This window comes from Phymastichus coffea, unplaced genomic scaffold, assembly GCF_024137745.1.
Source record: "Phymastichus coffea isolate CEN01 unplaced genomic scaffold, Cenicafe_Pcof_1.1 PCOF00055, whole genome shotgun sequence".
In the NCBI taxonomy this organism is placed as follows: Eukaryota; Metazoa; Arthropoda; class Insecta; order Hymenoptera; family Eulophidae; genus Phymastichus; species Phymastichus coffea.
The window spans coordinates 383,161-408,002 of record NW_026706866.1 but is presented as its reverse complement, the minus strand read 5'-3'; the positions used below and the strand labels follow the sequence as shown (position 1 = coordinate 408,002).

Below are 24,842 nucleotides of genomic sequence, written 5' to 3'. Positions count from 1 at the left end.
TTGAAGATAATGAAAATAAAAAAGTATGCTACAATGTTATTATTTTTACACTCATTTTATGAAACTAGTAACGATTAAATCATTTTGTCAAAGCGAGAGGTTATTGTGCTTGGAATTATTTTGATAATCTGATATATTTGAATGTACGAGATTGCAAAAAATGTTGCAATATCGTAATTTTTATTAAAAGAGTAGGATAAACGTTTAATAGTAATTTGACCTGTATAGTTGAAAAGAACTATAGAGATTGTTTATATCAGTTTTCGATGTGATAATTCATAAGCTTAGAATACGCGTAAATGTTTTACTAATACAAGTTTTCCACTGTGATTTGTTTTTGTAACAAAAATTGAAAAATCAACCTTTGAAAAAAGGAATTTATTACGTTAAATATGTTAGTCAATATGACAAGAAATGAAAAAGAAGGTGAAAGCGCGCGAAGTGCGTCTAATGCCCCTAGTGTATAAAAACGAAAATGACCGAAATTAATTAATGACAAAACATTAGTTTCTTACATTAATAATATTTTTGTTAAATCATATGTATTAAAATATAAAGCATATAAATTAACAAATATAAATACAGATTATTATAAAGTTTTACGCTTAGAAACAAGTAATACTGATGTAGAATAGGAAGATATTTTTTCAAATTATGTTAATTTTAATAAACTATAAAAACTATCTGGGAAAACTTACTAACGCAAGATTCTAATTTAACAACTAACTTGATAATTACCGAAATAAAAAATGCTATATAGAAGTATTAAAAAATAATAGTAAAAGGAAAAATGTTAACAAAAGAATAAATAAAAATAAATGTATTAAAGCTATAGTTCTTTCGCGCAGTACTAAAGCACAATTATATAAGTTATGGAAATTGCAACCGTTGAATTTGTAACTTAAAATCGAGTATATTGTATTTTCAGGTGCTTGGTATTGTCATTATTAAAGAAACTTGATGTAAATATGACGAAAAGCAATTCAAGATGAATAGTAAACATTTTAAAATTTTATATAAAATGATTAAATAAAATAAATCCGAAAGTAATAACATAAATTATTTAATTGATTAAATTGAAAAGGATTAACTTTTATTATAAGTACAAATGTTCGTAGAAAGTTTCCTACGATTGTAACCTTTTTGGATTTGGCTAAAGCCTTTGATACGGTGGATCATAATATCTTGTATAAAAATTGTACAGAAACCGTATAAGAGGTAAAGGATGAGACCTTCTTAGAAGTTACCTAATCGATAGAAAAAAAAAGAATTAAATTAAGCGATGTAGCTAGTAATTATTAAACAATCAAATTAGAGTTTTACAAATAGTATGCAATACTGTGATCACTCTTGTTAATATTGTATGTTAATGATTTGCTTGCAACTATATCGAATGATACTACATTAATATATGTAAATGACACCATACCTTACATTCCCTATGATATAAGGGGATGAAAAATATGGAATATTGCAATAGGAAAAATGCATAAATGACTAAAATACGTAGTTAACCGGTTAAGGGTTTATACATTATAATTGAACATTGATAAAACTGTTTATATGACATTTTGCTGCTATGAGTTACTTGTACCTGATAATGATGAGATTAAAATTTTTAATAAACACATTAAAAAGCAAAGACGAACAGGTATCTTAGTGTAATATTTAGTTAGAATCTTAAGTAATTTGGTCAAATTAATTACGTATTTAGTAAAACAACATATTAAATATTTATTTTTTTACAAATTTATAATCCATATTTTTGTGGAATTATGAATTATAGACTTCACGTATGAGCGTTACCAGGTTGATATAATAACTTCAAAATTTAGAAAACAAAGGTCTGAAAATAGTTAGTAAAAAATTTATAACAGAGAATTACCCACTGCGATTTGATAAAAATTATCCACTTGAATTTTTATATTATCACTATGTTCATTTAAGTACAAAATACAATAACTCAAAAGACAAAACATGAGTTAAAAGTATTCAGATTCAAAAATAGACATCTTTAATTTAGGAACTTTCTTTCGTAGTGTTTGGTAATATTTTGCTCTTACGGAAGCAAGTAGAATTCTATTAATTTTTATATGTCGGCAATTGTTTACGTTGCCGCGTAAGAAATGAAGACGTAGGTGTATAGAAAAGTGCCTTTTCTGTTTGTTTTCCGGGTTTGGCTGTCAATGAAATTCACAGCCCGATTAAATGTGTTATAGGGGTATATATACATACTATATATATATAGTAAGATTGCGATTGAGAAAAAAATCACTTCCGTGGTCTCACTTGGGGCGAAATAAATATCTTCGTTTCGACAGATGCGTTCGACTCGGATGTCGGTAAATCAAATTCATGGTTCAATATTGTCAATATTACACGTACTTAAGGTCCCACAGAGACACATACATTTCCACGCGTAGAAGGTGAATATTCTGTAAAAAATGGTCGAAAAAACGACTGCGCGAAGATTGCTTTTATCATTAGGGAAACGAGTGCAGTGTCCCTGTCGTGATACAAACACTGCGTGAGAATATAGCTGATAAAATAAAATAATTCAGCGAGGTACGTGTGAGCAAGGCAGCTTGCTTGAAAAAATCAGAGCCCCTGCAAATCCTCGGTTGTCGCGCTCGTAAATTTATTTGTTCTTTCACGTTGGCAGTGAAGACTTTACTTGCTGCGAATCTGTCATCCAAAGTATATCATATGCATGGCAATCTCGCACGGACGCTGTTTTTTTTTTGTTCTTCCGGACAACGCGTAATCTGGAGAATTTATTTGTTCTTCCGCATTTGCGGCGAAGGCTTTACTTGCCGTGAATCCGTCATTCGGAGTATGCCGTGTGTACGGCAATCTCGCACGGACGCTTTTTTTTTTTATTTTTTTTTTGGACAACGCGTAATCCGAAGATGTGGGCAAGTTACCCACGCGCTCCCCGAAGAAAAAAAAATGTAAAGTCAGACTTTCATCCTGCGCATGTCCTCGTAAATTTCAAACTTTATGTTAAAAACTGGAGTTCTTTATATACGGGCCGCGATTCTTTTGTCACCGCGTGGGAGTCACTCCTATTCTTCGGATGCCGTATTCATTTCGCGGTGGGGTTGTTTTTAAACTAAAGAGGCGCTCTTTCGTAAAAAAAACCGTTGGCGGTCGGCGCTTAGAAAGACGCTTTAACAATAAACTGAACATTAAAAGTTTGACATTATTTCAGGGCGGCCGAGCGAAAGAGCAGACTTGTCCTCCCCCATTCCATTTGCGTACTTTGCATTAATATTCAGCGTCATTTTCCGCAGGGACAGGATTCGTCGATTCACGCTCAGCACTTTATACTGTGAAGATATTCCTCCATCATTTGTATGCATAGTTGGCTCACGCGTTCGGAATGCCAAAGAATTTTCAATCTTATTTTTGAGAGAAAAGAAGCGATGGGAAAAAATGTCAACACCGGCGATTGTCCTGCGCGCGCGCGTTAGCCGGTCGAGCGGCCCTCGCGTCATGTTTATTCATAATATGCATATGCGCGGCGCGCGGCGACCTCTCGCAAACTTTGTCGCCGGCAGCGCCGAATTGATAATAGCCGGTCCGGGCGTGTGCAGCGCGTGCCAGTTTCAATTAAATTTGCAATCAAGCACGGAAATGCCTCGTACGTTCCAGCGAAAAGATGGCGCCCCCTGTCTCCTTTCCTGCGCGTCGCGCACTCACACGCGGCGCGGCAGCCAAGTCGAATGCTGACGGGCAGTCGTCGGCCGGGCGACCCGCGCGCGCGCGCGGCCCGTTGCTTATCGGCCAATCGAAACGGCGCGGCAAGCGAGCGCGCGATTCGAATGCATGCAGTTGGACTCGGGGCACCTCATATGCGCTGCTCGTGGCCGTTTTGGAAGACGGTGACGGTGGTCTCGGGTTCCTGCGGCGTCGATCTCTCGCGACTGGTCATCTCCACGACATTGCCAGGCTGCCAACTGGCCATGTGCACGACACTGTGGGCTCCGCCACGGCGTGAGCTCGTGTGACGTCGCGAGGTCGTGAAGGAGAAACTCTGTCCTCGGCGGTTCAACGACGACAGCGAGACCGCTCGTCTCGCAGACCAGCAGCAGCAGCACAGCAGATATCTGCAACGGAGAAAGAGTAAAGTCGTGAGCTGGGTCATGACGGTAATCGTTAGCGAAGCTCGGTCCGAGTATTTGCTTCTTGTCGAGGGAGATTTTACTCGAAGAAGCCATCGCAATTACTAATGTGATCCGACTTCTGGCTTTGCATCTGCAAAGTTAACAATGCAGTCGCGTAATGAATAGAAAAAACCAAGCTGCTAAAATCTTGCATTAATATCGATGATTTTTCTCTGGCCAAGCTTTAGTTTGGGCCGATAGAAGCTCAACGCAACGCGTAACGCGTTTCTAATTCTAGCAACGAACGTAGAAACGAACAACAGGTTCATCGCACGGCGAACTCAACTGAAGCCCACTTGATTGTCGAATTTGTATGTGTGCCAAGAGCTGATGCGGCGTTGCACGCAATGACGGGATTTCATGAATAGATGAGCTCCGATAGTCCCGAGTCCGGACCTTTCCAAACAGCTGCTTTTAACAGTATGCGCGCATTCTTTGTTCCCTATTAATTTGGCTTTCCCCTACGAGCGTATTCAGAAACCGAAGTTTGTATTCGCAGCCAAGCTCTATTTTCTTTTCAGGTTCTTTTCTTGGCAAAACTAATTTTGAAAATTGAATATCGTCGTCTAAATTGCTCGATCTACAACTATATTCAATTATTTCTGCGTTTGTTGAATTGAACTTGAAGGTTTGCTTATTCATTTTTTCCCAAAATATTCGACGTCGAATTCAAATGAAAAATTCGTAAGGAGTCCAATTGTCGTATTATTTCCTTGGAGTAAGGTTTATCTTCGCTGGTTTTGACAGTTTCCACTTTTACGACTTGTTTGCCACGGTAAATCCTCAAATCCACGGTTTGTTCGTCTTTATTCAATATTCTACGTGTAAGTGAAGAAGATTGTTTTGAATATATTTTTATGATAATTATCCGCGAGGATGTGTACGAATCGGTGACTTTATTACTCAATAAATGTTCATTTGTAGGTTAGGAAATGTTGCGAGATATGCGAGCAAATTATTTTCTAGTAGATTTATCGATTAGAAAAAAATTTTTAGTTGTATTTTTCTTTGTTTAATAATATTTGCTTAGTCTATTGGAATTTGTTGTGCGTATTCGAATGACTTTATTACTCGATAGATTTTTATAGGTCTCTTTATCTTAGTTAGGTAACACTGGACAAGAGATCAAAAAATTGTTACCACGTAGATTTATGGAATGGAAAAATGTTATATTTCGAAAAATTGTCGTCGAATTCGCTTTGCATATTCGCTTTCTCAAAACATTCCAATTTTATGATACTTTTCATTTATTTATGATTTATTTATGACCATTATTTTTTTGGAATATACACGGCGAAGGCAGCTGAAAAATAGTTTGAAATAGTTAAAGTTTAGAAGGGAAGTTGAATCTATAGTTTGCAAGACAGGTGAGCGGTATTGCATTTACGACGAGTTTTGGAAGTATTGAAGTAGACTGGTCGTAACTCATAATCGATAAACCAGGCGAGTAAAATACCGTAAGCTTCCGTAAGTTCGGCGATCAGGCAGTGAGGGTGTAAATTAGTAGTTTAGATCAGATGCATCCATAAATTAAGCTACCTCTACGGAAGAGCTTAAAGTTCGTAGGCAAGGGGTACCGAGGGCATAGACGAATTTCCTATGCCACGCGATTACCTATCAATTTACCAACGTCACCACGGCACCGCTAATTCTTGCGATCTCCGCCATCGATCGCTTGCGAGCTCCATCTCTGCTCGCTCAGTTTTGCTTTCACAGGGCACCGGTAATTGCTCGCTATCAACTCTTTCAAGTCGTTGTGGAACATTGCGGATGCTAAGCTATTTCTTATTAGGCTCAACAGATTTGGAGGCGGAGCAAGCGAACAGAAAGTTCTCGAACTTTTTATTGGAGAACTTTGACGAAAACAAGAAGTATCGAGCGTGTGCAGAACTATTTTCAGACTAGCCTTTCTTGCCAAAATTCAAAGGCGAAAGGTTACAGGGAACAAAAGAAAAAGCGCCACGTACGTGTAGGAAAAAGGCGAAAGATACAGGCCAGTCGAGGATGCCAATATATTTTGTCTACAGATGTTTTGATGACGTGTTAGGGACAGTGACGAAAAGTTTTATACCCAATCGATTACGCCTGGACCCCTCTTCTTCATTTCGACTTGCGACCATGCACTGATGAAAAGCCGGCAATCACAAATAGGCGAGAGTAAGGAAAAGTCAAGGCTCGCCGCACGGATATCAAGTATCAATCAGCAGAAGTGAGCGTCAAAAATCGATTTAACAACGAGATCGGCTGTGAATTTTAACGAGTTACAAAAGGACACTAATCTCCCAGTTCCAATTGCGGTATTAAATTCCAAGAGCGTCGGCAAACGAGAATCAAATGAGACAATGAATAGTGGCGCTACGACAGATTCGTCGTCGCCGGAAAAAGCAGAGAGAGAGAGAGAGAGAGAGAACAAACGACAAAAGCGAATTGATCTCGGCCAACGCTTTTGAAACGCGCGGGTCGCACGCGTTATATGCAGATATTAGATTCCACGTCGCGACCGCCGTACCACATCGCGTAAAATTCTGGAATTTCCGCGATAAAACATTCGTGTTGATGATTTCCAGCTCTAGCCGCGCGCCCGCGAGAGAAAGCTTCCTTCCGGGAATTGTCCCCCTCTGTATTGTGATAGCCTCCAACGTTATCGCCTGTCCTTTCAACTTTTCCGTTGAAAAATTTAGAACGCTCGCAAGTCCCGAGTCGCCAACGCGACTGTCTATAATATCGGCAAATCTCGTGATACAAAAATTCGTTAAAGACCATTTTCATTTAATAGTTCAAAATATACCACTATCTTGTTATGAAAATAGCTCATAAACGAAGTAATCTATAGAGCTTTCATAATATGCCGAATAAAAGATGAGAGAAAATCCTTATTGCGATAAAAAATATGTTCATAAAAAAGTGGAGTCGTTTAAAATTAATACTTTTACGTAATTCAGCAACAGAATCTCCAGAAAAATGTTTCTTTTGTTCAAAATAAAAATTCATTCTTGATTAAATAAAGTTTAATTTTCCTATCCAGAGAATTTGATCTCAGCTTTAATTTAATAACACTAGTAATCACTATGCACGCTGCATGCGCTAACCACTTGTCAATTTGTACAAAGTACATAAATAATTTCCATTTCTCGCGCCAAGTCATTACGTCGTATCAGCAAGTCAAATCACATGTCATAACTTTGATTTTCAACACGAATCATAATCAATATAGTCTTCACTTCTTATAATTCTCCTTTTTAGTGAGGATATCGTACACTGGGAAATGCTTTAAAGATTCGATGGAAATGATCTACAATCATTGAAATATTAAGAGTTAGGGTGAATGAAAGCGGTTTTTTGCATATATTTCAAATTTAAAAAATTTACAGACAAATCGGTAACTTACACGCGTAACACTATTATCAGTGAATTTGGTAGATCAGATTAGAGCACATCATTACGGCACTTCAAAAAAGTAAGATTTACAATTAAGAAAAGCCAGTGCTTCGAGAGATCGGATCATAGCCCGCAGCCACCTTGAAATCATACGATATCTCACGAGACCATATTTTTGGATAGGAGGGCGGAACGTCTATCCGCGAGGCTGAACTTTTAAAAATTTCAGGTGACGTTCGCGAAAAGGGATCCGGAGAAAGAATAAGGTGCTACGTGCGACTTTTGAAAATCACTAGAGAACGATTACATGGAAATTCGTTGCTACCCCCTCGTGCATAATATAACGACGCTACGCGTGCTGCAAACACGTCTAAGGTTTGCTACATCGTAGTCACGTTGTACGATACGTATGAAGACAAAGGAAAATTAATTATAATTGTTAATCTTCTCGGAAATTTTCCGACATTGATCCTACTTTCGAAATTGAGATTGTTGCTATACGTCAATATATTCGAGTGAAAGTTCAGCACGCAAACAAGTCCAATGCTGATTTAACACGTGCATATAATTCTGGTTGTACTCCCGCGTGATATACCGGATAATACGTAATTCTCATGTTTTTCCATTTCTTGCTCAAGCTACGAATGAAATGTTTGAAATGTTCAAGAGCACAAATATTAGATGAGCTTGACGATGTACCGACATCGCTTCCAAGTTTACTTCCAAGCAACTTGTATATCCAAAGCTCGGCTATGCATGTTTGCCTGTAATTAATAGTTTGCCGAGGGCGCGATCGTTGGCCAATGCGAAGTTCGTTACTCGATTATTGTGCGCCGTAAAGATCAATAGCTGATTTGGCGGCTCGATCGCGTACAGTCAAAGGGCGCAGATGCTCCGAATGACAAACAATAGCAAGGAAACGCTCGTCTTACCTGTTGAAATACTTGCGGAATGTGCCGCTGACGCAGTATAATGCGATGGGGTTGATGCAGCTGTTCATGAAGGCCAGGCAGAAGCCGAGAATGCGAAAGCAATGCCAGAACGCATTGTAGTTTTCTTGTGCGTCAGGGTCCGAGTAAAACCAGAGCATGAACACGTGCTGCGGCAAGAAGCATATTGCGAATACTGCCACGAATGCGATTACCATTTTTGCCACCTTCTTGCGTGCTTTTACTTGCTTCGCCTGCGGTCAAACAGTTGTTTACATTTTATTTTCTCCTTTCTACGCACTCGTCGTTTAATAGGCTTTAATTTTCCATTATCTTTAACATACGCGTCAAAGTGGACCTGATTTTGTATTTAATTGATGTATTCCATTTGCGAACTTTGGAAAGTCAAGTAACCGTATTAATTAGTACATTAGCAATCTCTCTCTCGCTCTCTTTGAATAAGCGAATTAACTGAGCATACCTAACTTGCATTTAGTACGGAACATACCAATCGAAATCACGCGGTATATCTCAATCATGTTCCTTTCAAATTAATTACTAGAAACGCCCATTAAAAAAGGAATGATTGTGTTAATTGCAAATCTTCTTTTTGTCGATCTTTTTGGAATATGAAGAATGCTGAGCTCTGAACTGGATGCATTTAAGAAATTAAGAAACTGAAAATCATGCTTGACAAATATTTGTTTTTCATAGCATCACAAGGAGAATCAACATCCATTCCAAATGGTCGTCAGAATTAATTAACTTATTCATTGACATTTCAACGGTCCATTTCTCTGCCGTTTCATTCGCTTAATTTCAGGCTTTGCTTATCTATCACCTAATCAAATAGTTTGACTCTCTAGACAATTGAAACTTTTACATCGGTCTTTACAAATATACTACCCAGCATGAATTAAACTTCATTAATTTAATAACCTCGATTGTTCAAACATTCGTCGCGATTCTTGCTCTAGGGAACGTCGAGCTACGATGGTACATAAAACCCGAAATTACGGCGAAACTTGTATGGATTTGTACACATAGAAACGACTTATTTGTAAACTTTTTTCCTGAAATACAATTATGATTTAGTTAATAAAGAAACCGATGTATTGATTCATATGGAGGAGTATATAGATTTTATGAACTGCTGTATAGAATTCATTAATGAGTTCTAGTAAAATCTTGTTCAATATGAATATTTGTAAGTGCGATTTACATAACAATATTTTGAATGCATTTTCCATTAGTATTAGAATTGGTATTAGAGCATTGATTTCACAGGAATTATTAAATTTATGTCGTTATAAGCCGAATAATTTTCCATGTCAATTAATAATTAGCCTAAGGCGGTTTCCGTAAATCATAATTGAATATTCGTTGACATAGCAATGCAATTTGGACTTTGACGCACATTGAGAATATTCAACGATTTTCAATTGGAATAATTAGTCCGAAGAAACACTTGTTGCTGCAAATGTGTGCGTCGATTAAATGAACGAGTTCATCGTTGAATGGCAAATGGAGCAAGCAAATGAAGCAATTCAAACGCATAATTAGGGTAGCAAATAAATAATTGAAAAGTCAGTAGAAGCAGAGTTCGAGATAGTGAGAGCGGTCCACTGTCCCCTGGCAAAGTGATTTATGCTTAACGACCGGTTGTAGAAGCTTTTGCGAGGCTGGTTTGTAGAGCTTCGGTACCATATTGTTGTTATTGTTGAGCAAATTTGGCTGGGTGCCAGTGCTCATAGAAAGCGAAACTCCGCTCGCGTGTACAGAGAGAAAATATCTCTGTCACGCGCACGAAGCAAATACATAGGTAGAGTTTGAACGAGAGCCAGAGAGAGAGAGAGAGAGAGAGAGAGAAGGAAAAACACTTGAGAGGACGAGGTACGTGCTAGGTCTCGATTTCTCAAAGAGGAAATTGAATTAGTGATCCAGAGCAGGAGACCGCATTGAGAGATGTATTTTACCGATTCGAGTAGCGGCGAAATCGCAGTCTCATTAATGTGCGCGCCTCGCTTCTTTCTTTCTGTCGGCGGAACCTCGTCGCGACTTGACGTAGACCGGGGGCCGCGCCAAGCTCATTGTCCGTGAGACGCTCCCCGTTGCTCTGCGCGGATAAGAGACTTCTGATTCAGATTGTCGTGATTATCCCGGGAGCAGCTTGCGGCCCGGCGGCGCAACAAATATCTTAATTGTGCTCCGTGGGCAGCTCGAATAATTTTACCGTTGGCGGGCTAGCGGAGCGCTCCTTTGTTTCGCATCTTGCCTCGTCATCGAGAAGAGCCAAGCGTAATTTACGATTTCGTTTGGGACCGCTAATGTGAAGGTGAGGTGCTCTTGCATCGTCGAGAAAGCATTCCCTGTCGATAATCTCTACTCCCCTCCGGCTGAAGATCAATCGTGGCGCGTAAGCTTCTTCGCTAAAAATTCCAGCCCCGTAACGCAGCTCCAGCTTTCAATTTCGAGCTGATGCAAACGGCGATTCGATTGAAGGGAGAGGAAGAGAAAGAAATGAAACGAGACTTCCTTCCGGGAGAGACGCCCCTCGAGCGTGCAGTCGAGCTCGTAAGCGCGAGGTCGAATCCAATATCGAGATAGGATGCTTGCTACACCATTTTGCACGGGCCGAAAGACAATACAATAAAGATCGGCCGAACGGCGTCTCACGTGCGAGATCATGTCCCGAGAGCTTACCTGGCCCTGCTTTTCTCCAGGGATGTTTCGGGTGCTCTGCATCAGGTGTCTGGCCATCAGTATATAGAACACGGCTATGATGCTCAGAGGTACCACGTAAAAGATGCAGAATCGGCAGATCACCACTGTCTTAGGGTAGTTTGGTCCGAATTGGTCCGGGAATGGATAGCAAGTCTGATGCCACATTCAAGACAGAATAAAGTTTACAATTGGTTTTTCTTTTTAACGATAGCTAAATTCAGGCAGCTTTCGACTTACCAAAAACGTGACGTTCTTGTTGACCTTGAATACACGAATGTACGAGAAGGTCGCGGGTATCGCGCAGAACGTCGCCAGCATCCAGATTAAAAACGCCACTATTTTTGTGAACCACTTTGCTCGTTTCCCGCTACCTGCAACAAATACAGTATTAACGTCTGGCATTTCCACTGTGACTCGCTCGGCGAGCCAATTTTTTTCCTTCCGCGGAGCAAATGAAAAGGGCATTCGTCAATGTCTCTCCCGCGGTGTTCCGCTCTCGCGGCGGAAATTCAAATCAGCGGCGCGCCTCGCGCGAAAAATTCTTTAACGCCTCGCGCGAGCATCGATCAAAAAGCCGCGAAGCGCTCGCTCGTTCGTTCCGTTTTTGCTTTATTTTGATCGTTCGTTCGAAGCGTACACAGCGAGAGCCGTCGTTCGAGCGGGATATTTACGCGCGAAAACAGTCGAGGAAATCGTGACACCACGTCTGAAGGCGAGCTTATACGCAGTTACTTTGATGCAATTAGTATGCAGTGGGCGTAGAAGTCGCCGAGTTGCACTTTCGGTGTGTGTCTAACTTCGCAATATACACAATCTCACCGCAGGTGCGCCCGAGCGACTCTGCACACTTACATTATTCTCCAGAGCATATTCCGAATCCAGCGTCATTCGCACGAGACGCGTTTATATTTTTGCGCCGCTCGCGCGCTTCGTTATTCGTAGACCGTTATTTTCGTAATAAAGTACGCAACCCGGATTCAACGTTCCTCGTTAATCCGTCAGCGTGTACATCCAGCATATGCAAAGCTCATTTTCTTCGCGCTACGTTGACTTTCGAACCCTCGTCGCGGCATGGATAACTCTCAAAATATCTCATAACATTAGGTGGATAACTTATTTGAGCGAGTGTAGGGGATGCGAAAGTCTATGGTATGGTCCCTTGAGCCCCTGGTCATTTGGTGTTCGCTCACTTATTTTTTTTTTATTACATTTCTGAAATATGAAGCTCACTAAGTATCGTCTTGAGAGGTAAAATGTCGTCTGTCATAAGAAACCGTGCTGAAACAGCAAAACAAAGAGAAATCGAATATTCCGTTTTTTTTAATTAATCGTCTGATGAGATTCTCCGCGTAGCGCTTGCCCAGCTCCGCAATCATAAATTCCCGGTATATATTAATGCCACCTAATAAAAAGATCTCATCGTTCCAAAACGTGAATGTAGCATGCAGGACTTCTACACGAAAATTGTATTGGTAATTCTTAAGTCTTTCGTCTTTATTACTTTTTTCATGCCAATATAATTGGCTGACCCAGTGACCTGTATCTATAGGCTCATACCATTTCGATTTTTTCTTAAGCACTGAGCTTTAATGTCGCCTTGTTCCGAATGCGACAAGCCGAGTAGCGCTATTAGGTAATAGACCGCGGGATTGAATTAAATATTCGTATGAAATGAGGAAGACACGCGAGTTTGAACTGCAGAAAAAACGACGAACCTATTTAATCTAAAATACCTATTTAATGTAAAATAAAGCGCATCACACAGTTCTTCTTCCAAGTACGTCATATTGCGTGGCTTTGGCATAAGTTGAGTGTAAGCGATCTAATATCAAGTTTGCTGATTACTAACTGCAATTTAGCTTACATCTCCGTGGGAATGCCGAGTAATTAACGAGATTGCAGTCTAAATCGTCGCGCAGTTGAGCTAACAAAGCAAAGTTAGAATGTGAGATTTACCTGTGGCGTGCAGTTTTCTCATGGGATCGACAATGGCGAAGAAGCGATCGGCCGACAGGGCAGTCAAAGTGAAGACCGACACCCCAACGGAAACGTCCTTGGCGAACTCGGACAGTCTGCAGAGCGCCAATCCGAAAGGCCATGAGTCGAGCACGTAAACGGCAAAGGTGAACGGGACGCAAATCAGTATCACCTGAACAAATTGTTATTGCGATGCTTACAGGTGAATAGAAAATCGAAAGACGTAAGCCTCGGACGTTTGCCTCGGGGAGAGGGATTTCGTCGGCAGCTGTTCGAGGGTGTAACGAGCTTCGCGAACTCGTTCCGGCAGCGCTCGCGCGCTACTTCCACCTACGTAGCTTCGTGTCGCACTAATCACGGACCAATTGGCCGCGCCACGGCAATTGGTTGTAGAGCTTGGCCAAAGCAATGCTGATTCCTCGTTAATTTCGAGACAGTGAGCTTTCTTCTCCCTCTCGCTTTCGACGAGTTCGGTAGCGACGGCGACAAGGACGAGCGATTCGCCGCCACGACCGCGCGACAGCTACGAACAGCGAGCTTTTCTCGACGTCCAGCTCGCTTCTTTGACTTGAGACTTTGCTCTCGGAGCAAAGCTGATTTTGCGAAGTGTCGTAGTAATTAATTGGAAATGAGAATCGGCCGCCGACTTGACCTTGCCGAGTTGGAAAAATCTCGCGCTGACGGCAAATTTCAAAGTATGTCCGATCGATCGAGCGCGACAGCGACGCGCTTTATTGAGCAGCGTTCGAAGCGCTCGAAAACGCGCTAAACGAGTGGAGAGCTTCGAAAGCATCCTGCAAACGATATATAACAAGGCGCAGCCGGTAGTTTTTCCGATCGAAGGTGCAGAAATCAAAAGGTGCGCTAACGTAGCGCGGCGTACATCTGCATCCGGAGTGAGGGAAAAAAGGGCCGGGAGAAAAAAATTTGCTTGAGCGGCCGCTATTTTAATGGAGATTTACGAGGGCGTAAAAAAGCGTATTTACGGTCGAACGCAAAAGGGGCAAGGAAATACAGTGGCCGACGACAATCTTTACGAGGTTGTACCGAGTGAAAGTATAAACTGCAGGAGTTGAAGAAAGGACGGTTTCCGTCGCGTGCTCGGCGTCGGTGGTAAGTGGCTGAAGAGCGAAAGGAGAGGTAGCCTTCGCAGCCTGAAAAAAGCAGAGCGATACTCACGAGGAGGTCTCCGATGGCAAGCGACAGAACGTAAGTGTTGGGTACGTTGCGCATAGTGGCGTGCCGGCAAATGGTGATGATGAGGACCGTGTTGCCCAGGACGCCGACGACGAGGATGCAGGCAAAAACCACGGGCACAACATAGGTCTCCACCCTCTGTCCGTAGGGCGTGTAGCTGACTTCGGGGCAGTCGAGCGGCGAGGCGCTGGCGTTGAGCACGTTCGACTCGTTGCACTGGTCCTGGACGTCCAGCATTGCCTCCGGCAGGATCGTCGTCGCCGCCAGATATGACATCTCGCAGCGGATGCACTTCACTGCTGGCCGCTGACGAGCGCGCTCATCGCTCCTCGCTCGAAACCGCGCCATTTCAATTTCAAATCAGCCGCCGCCACCGACGACGACATCGCTGCGGCTTGCGCTGCCGCGGCCATCGCCGCTGTCGTTGCCTGTGCGCAGCAAAACACAGCGAGCCTAAATTTCTATCCATCCTCGTTATCGCGAGCCTTCGAGTTTTAACGGCGTCACGCCCGCCGACCACCTCTCCCGTCCCGCGTCGAGCCGCCGACGACGTTGCTGCACTGTTTTTTTCGCCCGTCCGCGCGCTCGCGGACGCTCGCCACGACCACGGCACGTGTCGCGAAAAATAAAATATTACGAGCACCGGGCGTTTAATAGCTCTCGTAAAAGCTGCGCGTTATCGTTGCAACTGTTTTTCGTCCCAAGCCGCGCGGACATTCGATCCTTCGTTGGCCAATACTTTGAAGCGGACAGTATACGAAAAGCCCGTTTCAAGGTGCCGGCGCCCTCGTTCTTGTCCCGCCCTTCCACCCTCCCGACCCGCAACGAAATTTCTCCTGTCTGAATGACACTCGCGGTAGCTTTAAGAGTCGCTCTGTTTCTCTCGACATTTTTTGGTCGCCCGACCGCCCAGCAGACGTTCTTTTAATTAAAATATTCGCCCGACTCTGAGTAAACTCGCCTGCAAATTTTAATTGAAACGGGAATACACACGCGCGCACTCAATGGGCGCGAAACGTAACGGCACAAAGCCGAGTAAATTAGACTTTTGCGCGCGGACATTAAAATTTGCAAAATGTGCGCGTCGAGATCGACAAATCCGCCGTCCTCGCGAGAACTTTTGGCAGGTTTTTAATAATCGAGCAATGCGTCTTGGTAAGCAGCGTCGTGTGCGCGGAAATTGGAACGAGTCGTATCGCGTGCTCCGATTACATGGTTTGTCGCCATGTACATTTTCCAATCGATTGTCGCCGCAAACGAAGTAATAATTAAATCGAAATCAGTGCGTTAGTAGATTGATAAGAGTAGAGAAAAGAAAAGAGGGGGACGCGAAAGGTCTGAAATGAGGGGGATCGCGTGTGTGCGTATGTATATATATAGTATCCGCGCCTGAAAACCCAGCTATTAGCGATATCGACGAAAGTGTCCGCAGAGTGGCCTTCTGAGTTTCGATCTGGCTATATATATATATATATATATATATATATATATATATATATATATATATACTTATACGTTGGCGTTTCTTTCGCAGAATAAACGTCCGTGCACGGCCAAACGGCGAAAGTTCTCCTGCATTTTCTCTCCTGGCGCTTACTTCGGCAACGCTTGGTTATTTTTGCCGTGTGTACGCGAGGTGGTGTCAAGCCGAACTGTCCGAGCTACATTTATGTGTGCGTGTTTGTGAGGAGGAAACTGTTTGAGAGCACGCGAGTCTCTCTACAACGCGTGCCAATTTCAGTAATTACGGGTGAAATACCAGCTTTCCCAAGCTTTCCAATGTCCCGTCTATAGAGTAGTCGGACCGCTTCGTTTTCTTTCTATCTCCCTTTGGTTTTTATTGTTCGCTCGCGAGAACCCGGTGCTGCATGCCCCATTGTCGCGACGGACGCTTAATGAGCTCGTCACCAAAATTTGTTTTACCGTAGTCTGATCTCTTCTTCCTTCAAAGACGAGATCGCTGCTTTAGACTCTCGACCTCGTGCCGCTTGCCACTTCCTTCCGCTTCGCGGCGCTTTACGACACTCGCACTTTTTTTATGGCTTTCTTCGCACCTTTCCCTCCTTTCGACAGTTTCACTGCAACAGAAATGAGGATAGGCCAAAATTACATACAACGATCTATATTGGGCCGAGTGAACGAGAAAACATTTATATGTCTATCCTACCATATATGTATCACGATTTTAATGATAAAAGTGTTTCCGAGAATCTTTTCAGATTACATAAGTAGTCGTCAAAGGAGCAGACTTACAGTGCAGGAAACTGAACGGTTGAATATTATTGAAAAATAAAGCACGACGCTACGTACTATTTTCCTAATAATGAAATGTTGATATTGCCTGTTATTAGAAAGCGACAAGATCAAGTAGTCAATGCTGATCAGATAAACATGGCTCGCTTGTCCTATAAAAACGCTCGTAAAAACAACGGCGAGACTCGACATGCACATTTAAAAATAATCATGGTACGGACGCTGTCGCAAGTCATTTGGAGTGCAGCTTTCGATTTTACGAACAATGAAATTTTAAGGCGTCGTAACGCACCACTTGAACTTTGATTGCAATTATGCGACATCGGTGTTACTTCAAAGGAGTATGCGTCAACGCGCAGCTCTGCAGATGACTCTTTTCGTCGTAACGCACAAAATATTGTCGGAGAAATTACTTTTATACAAATAATTTTATTAGCGGTCAGTAATCGATTGCTACTATCAAACTTTGCAATACATCTGTGTATTCGAGTAGAATATGTTCATGAGGATGATTTGTAACATTTAATTATAATGTAAATGCAATAGTGGATTACGTATCCAAGCTGATAAAGTATTGGTAAGTCCATAGCACAAGGCAACGCCTTGGATGTTAATTCTCACGTGCTATGGACTTAGCACGGCAAAACCTTAAAATCCTATGTGTTTAAATTTAAATGTTTTAAGTGTGTAATTGTGACGTCACCCATAAGAAATAAAATTGAGGACAATGTATTTCTTATGGGTGACGCCATATTAAACGTTTAAATGTAAACACATGGGTTTACCGTGATAGGGTACGTGATCTACTAATTTTGTTTTGCGAAAAAATACTCTATGCCGACGGTACGATGCGGCGATTGTGCGAGCGCCCACTTGCGTCGATCGAACGCCAAGGTTCTTTTCATTCATGTCGATTTTAAATGAATTTCGCAACAGAATTGTCACTTGGACAGAATTGGACGGAATCGCCGATGGATATTCTGCGCGAAATATGCGATTCCAGCTATGCGCGTTGCACTTATTCGATAAGCAGTGAACTGACGCTCAAAGTTTCGAACGCATACTTGCAAACATTCTCTTGCGCATTATTCATAGTCCAGGCACCGAAGGAATCTCAACAATGACCAAGTAGATAAAATCGTGTATAGGTTGTCTTTTGAAATTGAAACTCTTCAAATGGTTTAAGATAGTCTCGCAAAGGAGTTGCACTTTACACTAATTTTAAGAGCCTATTTCAATGTAATCATATAGACCATGCTTTCGACGTCGTTAGATATATAAAAACGCCTCGAAAGGCGTGCAATAAAAACATCGATATCAGCATGAATGCGCCGCTTGGAGTGTTTTTTCTATCAAGAAGCCAAACGTTACGCGTCAACAATGGAGTCCGTTCGTTGCCGTCTTTCGATTCCTCGTCGAGAAATAACTTCCGCTGACACGTTTTGAGCCTCTGTTGACATCACAAACTAATTTCACCTTATATAGAAGGCTATTTCATTGGATTTATTTTCTTCGCAGCTTGATCTTTTTTTTCGCAGTACGTGATGAACGTGAAGAATACTATACGAGTTTTATCGTGTGCTGAGAATATAAAATTTTATTGTAAAAATATTATTTACATCGAAGTGCCTCAAAACATACATATAATTTGAAGCTGGTACCAATGGGAATTATCTTAGAATTTGAACGAAAATTTGTCAATTTCGTTATCGGGCTTAAGTACGAAATTCTTGCTAATATTGCTTGCAGAAAATCTAATGAAGTAATGTGAAAGGTAATTTCCTAATATAAAGGTACTTATATTAGCAATAAAGATTTATGTGCTTATTAATTTTCCACTGTGATGCGTATACGCACAACACAAAAGGTGATATGACACTTGTGACCGCAGTATGTAGCGGAACGCGAAGGAGGAATGCATATTGACCAAGATATTATTTTCAAAATGAAGCCGGAAACATAAAACTGAACCTTGATATCCTCTTATTTCTTTTCATCTTATTTTTATTGCATTTATAATAGTAATAATAATAATAATAATAATAATAATAATAATAATAATAATAATAATGATAATAATAATAATATTTTTGGATTATAGGATGAATATTAAATAAATAAAGATGGAATTATATTTTCAATGTAAGTTCTTTATTCAAAGTGTACTAGAAAAGGTACGTCTGATTGAAGAACCGTCTATTCTTGACTAAAAAGTGAATCAAGTGTTTTATGATTCGGAGATTTTATCACCCTGTCTCAATATCGACGCTGTGGGAACGGCAATACTATACTATATAGATATGGATACTATAAATATAGATTGATTTTGTTCTCATATCTGACTCATACACATACATTTCAAAAATAATAATAATAATAATAATAATAATAATAATAACAGCAATAGTGATGTTAATAATAATATTTATAGCCATTATCTATCTTGTATAACAACTTTCTTGCAGTACAACAGGTGACGAACAAGTGTTGGACATGCTCGGAATGTTCTAACTAAAATTAACTTTTTTTCATTGTTGCATTAAACAGAATTCCTTCGGAGACGTCCTAATACGATTAAAAAATCCATACGTACAATAAACTACGATATATTTGCTTACTGGTTGTGCTCAAAAATAAGGATTGTTGTTGAAGACGTGAGACCGAGTGGTCATGGTGAATAACAACGAATTGAAATTTTTTAATTCTCTAGTACTTTGTATATTAATAATACATAGTTGCTGGATGAAAAGTCCATTATTTTACAAGAATATTTCTAAATTTTTAGTTATTAATATTACTGAAAGAAATTGATAAAGCAGTTAACCGATTAAATCGATAGAAACGAAACAAATTCTTTACACTACAAATGCTTTACGTTACACGCGCAGTACACACAAACTTAGAACTAAAACGACTTGTCTTTTTGAAGTATGAATCCACATTAAACATATATTTAGCTACGCACAGCTTCCGAACTTCATCATCCCCTCTTCTATTTTTAGTCGCGGGAGTAGCTCCGCCATACTCTTTGATTTCTACCTAGATGCTCTCCCGTCAACTTGGTTCCCTCACCAACCTGCCGATCTAGGGCAAGATTGTCAATAGTCTTCCCTGTAGGAGACGTTGAGTGACTTGGCAATGCCCGGAAGCCATGTGCATCTTCGTGGTCTAACAGCCTTCGTGCGCTATGTGCCTCACGAAGCTCTGAGATGGTTATTACGGGAACAACGCGCATACGCGGTTATCCACGTTAACGAGTCGAACTTATCTTGGTAGCGAATGAACTAGGTGCAGAGATCAACACCGAGTTTTCAATCACAACCGCTATTTTTACATTGTCCCGTACATACTTCCAACATCTCGTCTTTGCATTTTCCACATTACAATTTTTATCTTGTTCAACCGCTTTCTGTACTCGATCAATTCCATACTATAATTTAACTACTATAATTTAACTAGATATTGACAGCTTCAATTACAAATAAATGAAAGTCGGTAAACGACAAATCTAGAGAGTACTTGCATTACTGTATCGTTGTGCGAATGTGAATAGCCATTGAGTGCATAATCAAGCATTGTCGTTCGACTTATGATTTCAAAATTAAATATTTTGCTATATCTCGTATGATTTGGAGATTTTCAATTAGAGTCTTGAATTTAAAACATCCGTTCGACGCGAAAATAATCGTTCGAAGCGTTGGGAACGAATTCACTGAGCACGCGTATCGCATAGCTGCGTTTCGGTGACGTATGAATATGATAAAGGTAATCTTTCAAGAGAATAAAATTTGAACTTGGGGACGCATGTGTAAAGAAAGACGACGAAAATGCAGAGAGCCAAACAATGGGACTGCAAGAGCTAATTTTGGCTTTGCTCGGCACTGCGAATATTTTAACGACTGTATCACTTGGTTGCTAAATATAGGTTATTATCTCTTCTGTTTTATAAAAAAGCTTTTTCTGTTTATCGCTGTTGAACGTATTTACAATATTGAAGCTTTTATTGAACGTCATGAAATATTCTTTCATAACGGTCAATCTTTTTCGAAAGCAAATACATTTTTTATCATATTCAAAGCGGTCTAAACGTATGGCTCTTATACTTATCTGATTCGTATAAAATGTAAAACTCCAAATGCAAATGAAACGTAAAGAGCAGCGTGGTATATGTAGCCGCAAAATCTGTGTATTATACTCGTAAAATTAGGCATTAACGATATTTTTCAGTATTAAATTTCATAAAAACATTGATTTCAAAGCTTTTAGTAAACAGTTGGATATCTAAAGTATAGAGCTAAAAGGTAAACACTTCGCACTGAGTAAAAGCAACCCTTAGTCAAATACGATCGGGGTCGTGGTGAGTGAGCGGAAGAAAAAAAATTCGACAGCCTTGAATTTATTCTCAGCTGGGTAAAATTTCCAAGCCTCGAATGAAAGCTCTTTCATGATGGATTTCTTTGCGGAAGAAATTAGAAAAATCAATGATGAATGAGATAAATGAAGCCAAATATATAACACATTAACTACTGCATTGTCTTGCTTTAATGTCGTATACAGTACTTGTAGTGAGTTTCTTATAATTCCATTTCTACAAATTAAAAGTGCAGCACTTCAAAAGCAAGAAAATCCAAAACTAAGGGTGGCTTTGAACGTTTCGTGTGCTAAATCAAAGAAAACGCGAAGCAATTACATTCTCTGTGAGAAGACACGCTGACTTTACGAGTACGAACATTAATTTGTAAAATGAAAATGCAACGGAGTTGAACTGTAATTCTGCATAACAGTTGTCATTCGATCAGGGTAAACAAGGATTGTCATGCACTAACAAACGGAGCGGTCGGCGTTCAAACACCGTTGCGCGCACAGAGATATTCGCGCGTTATACGTCGTGCGTATGTCGATAGATCGGGAAGATGGCTACAGAAGCGTGTAATAGTGCCCAGGGACAAACGTTTCCGTCGAACGTACATCACTTTGAATTAATAACCGAGCTGCGTCCATGATAATATTGTGATGGCTGCATAGCACTTTGGAGAATCGCAACTAGCGCGCACGCGGGCTCGAACAATTAATCGGCGACTCGAGCTAATTCGCTACCAATTTGCCAAAAACGCCCAGTTACTCTGGATCTGTCGCAATGGTTGGTGGTAGTTGGCACGTTTTCATTTCGGTTTTGTTAGTATTTTATTGCACGTGATCGCTGTTTTATCGACGCTCCTGCGTCGGCGGCTATATAATAACTTGAAAAATATTCATGAAACTTTGTAACAATATTTGCTAAATAAATGAAAATATTCCTCTACCTATTTCAAATAATTCGTCTTTCTTACACATAAAAGCTGCATTAACTTCATTGTCATGATCGAAAGTTCAATTAAGTTTATAATATCGAAAGAGTAAGTCATGTCCATTGTTTATTTAAGTGCTGTAACAGATATTTCTTGTAAACGTGAAAAAAATATTATAAGGCTAAAAGAAGGCACAACATTTATTATCGTGGCATGTGATAATTACGCTTTGAAGAATGGCAGCGGACGTTGAGCTTTTATATGCTTGTCATGGGGATTATGAGAGTGGCTATTTTTGTAAATATCTGAGCTGAGAAAAAGTAAAATTTCATTTCTTACTGGATCGAATAAGAAAAGGAGTCTAAAAATTATTGAATTGCTTTTCAAGTTTCAATAGCGAAAGAAGCAAGTAAGTAATTCTTTTCAATAAAATATTTTGAATGTATAGCATCAGTCATTTAGTAAATAAAGAGTCTGTCTAACGTTAAATCAATGTTATTTTAGAAATTTTGATATAGGGTCAACGAAGATTTGAAAAATTATACAATCTAGAAATTATTTTGAGTTCGGAGGAGGATACAAACGGTGCCCTTGAACGTAGACAGATAGACAGCAACATGGAGATGAATGGATTTATTTTTGATCTCGAAGGGTTAAATGAGCTCTAGCTGAAATAGAGCCACCAGCTGTATTTTCACTAGGTAAGTAAATAAAAATTCAGTACTGCTATGAAAATTAATTACAAATACATAATAATCTATATTTATAGCAAATGTTAATAGGAAAAAGTCAAATAAAATACAAAAGATATAAAAAAGAAGTAAAAATGATTTAAGCGAATCTCACGAAGCTTACGCAGTGCTAGATAAAGGAGAACAAACAATAGGTACTTTATTAGATTGAAAAATAATTGAATAATATATAAAAAATCATTTTGTCATCTAGAAAATAAAAAGATGTTACGAGCTACCAAAGAAGATTTGTACGTAAAGTTAGAAAGAAGAATCCACCAATTATTTAGATCATTGAGGACCAACTTACGGTACGATTTCACGCAATCTTCTGAAAAGATTATTAATAATACTTATAATATCTGAGACTTCAATCTCAATTACCGATCTAGCTGTAATTTTATTAGTTACATTTTCTGTCACAACTATTGACAAATTTGAATGATTTGACAAAGACTTTGCTGAAACTAACAAAAAGTAGAACTCTTATATAGTATAAGTTGAATTTTAATTGTTAATGAATGAGTGAGTGAACAAGTAAACGAATGTATGCGTATGTTGTATACGTGAGATATATAGCTATATGTCTGTAGCTTCTTGCTCTGATTTTGTAATGGAACCGTGGACTGAATAGGCAGGGAGACGCACACTATGGACAGTGCTTACGTAGCTGGATCAACATCCATGAGGATTTCTGCACTTACCGTTGCGGCTGCAGGTGAGTCGACAGAGATGTCGACTCTATTGCTCGCCGCCTCGGCTGCTGAAAACCCTGACGCTGTTGAGGACGCATTGCTTGTCGTACCGGCAGTCCTAAAGCCAGCCCTCCCCTCCCTTATACAGAGTTTGAAGCCTTCCCTTTCAACTAGAATGCTTCCGATCAACTTGTTGCCTTTCAAAAGAAGCCGAATGCTGATCGACTCGTCATCCAGAAGTAAAATGAAATCTGCCTACTTGTAGGGTTCCAAACTGTAATTATCTATCGCCTGAACTGTCCATGGGCACAGCACGTCGTTAGCTGTAAAACCAAATTATATAATGTTAAAATGATAAAAAAATCGTAATGTGGCGACCAAATTTTATCGAACAAAGAAATTAAATAAAAAATAAACAAAAAGAATGGAAATTCATCGTCTATGTTACTTCCCGGCTCGAGTAGCACATGGAGAATATATATTATTAACTCTTTCACGTGTACGTCGTTGACCTGCTCTCGATTATCCGTGGCGAGCACGTAAGTATCTGAGGCCACGACTTAAAGCATGTGATCGACGTCAAACTAAATCGTCCACCTGAAAACTTACATCCCTGGTCATAGACACTAGACTTGGCGCTAGCTGTCCAGCCATATGCGAATATACTCAAGGTTCTGTGAAAAGTGCAGTCTCGTGTCTGGAAATTCTGACAGCTATTGCTCACCATCGTCTATGGGCACCTGCCTGTGAAATGACTTGATTGCCGGCACCGATATCAAACTCCATGCGCGACTTCCGCCAGAGGTTAAGGGGTTTCAGGGCGCTCTGATCGTTGGTGGTCTTGCGCTCCACAAAGAAAGTACTTTCCTTGAAACGAAGTTTGGTCTGAGTTTGGGCTCGGCTATATCAATACACTTTGCACCGGAATTTGCAGCGACAGCAATGCTCGTATCGCTAGGTGATCAGTCACGGAGCTCCTCCCGTTTCCGTTTTTCCGCGACCGCATGCAAATGCCGGCTGAAGCACCTCAGCCATGCGGTTCTAGTCCGAACTCGATTTTAAAGTCGAGGATTCCTCAGCTTTGGTTACGATCGCCTCAATTTGGCCTTATTTTGACTGCGCTTTATACAGCGGCTTATCTGCTATCTGGAATATTGAGCTCGATGATGTATTAATGGCTTGGTGATTTCACTACGTCCATAGATTTCGTCTTATTCAGCGTCTTACCTGCATATGCGCATATAAACAGACGACAGGGGCTCTGTTTCCCAAGAGTGCCTGTAGCACTGCTGGCAAACTTAAGAAGCCGTTAATCACATCCAACACTGATGATCGTCAACGCTCTGGCAGCATCTCAATAGTTTCGATAACTTCAGAGCACTTCGAAACAATTCATGGCATCCTCGTGCTTATTCTGTACTCTGGTTTTCCACTGTGGCTTGAGAAAGTGTCCAATAAAGAAGGCTCAGGCGAGAAGGAGGTGGAGGCGGAGGCAAATTTAGAT

General features: G+C 40.5%; 1 protein-coding gene across 7 annotated transcripts in view; it reads right to left on the bottom strand.

Annotated features, from left to right (window-relative positions):
* Nucleotides 1–24,842, bottom strand: part of LOC131665864 (neuropeptide CCHamide-1 receptor-like) — an 89,889-nt gene that overhangs the window by 4,346 nt on the left and 60,701 nt on the right. For 4 of the 7 annotated variants that reach the window (XM_058938059.1, XM_058938056.1, XM_058938055.1 and 1 more), the window contains 7 exons: nucleotides 16,295–16,449; nucleotides 14,354–14,799; nucleotides 13,154–13,346; nucleotides 11,435–11,568; nucleotides 11,177–11,350; nucleotides 8,477–8,727; nucleotides 3,850–4,109 (listed from right to left, as the gene is read on the bottom strand). In XM_058938059.1, the coding sequence (XP_058794042.1) occupies nucleotides 3,851–4,109; nucleotides 8,477–8,727; nucleotides 11,177–11,350; nucleotides 11,435–11,568; nucleotides 13,154–13,346; nucleotides 14,354–14,719 (1,377 nt within the window). In that variant the 5' untranslated portion in view covers nucleotides 14,720–14,799; nucleotides 16,295–16,449 and the 3' untranslated portion in view covers nucleotide 3,850. Of the gene's footprint in view, nucleotides 1–3,849; nucleotides 4,110–8,476; nucleotides 8,728–11,176; nucleotides 11,351–11,434; nucleotides 11,569–13,153; nucleotides 13,347–14,353; nucleotides 14,800–16,294; nucleotides 16,450–16,916; nucleotides 17,024–23,347; nucleotides 23,571–24,842 lie in introns of those variants that run through there. The other 3 variants (XM_058938058.1, XM_058938060.1, XM_058938061.1) reach the window with 3 other exon arrangements.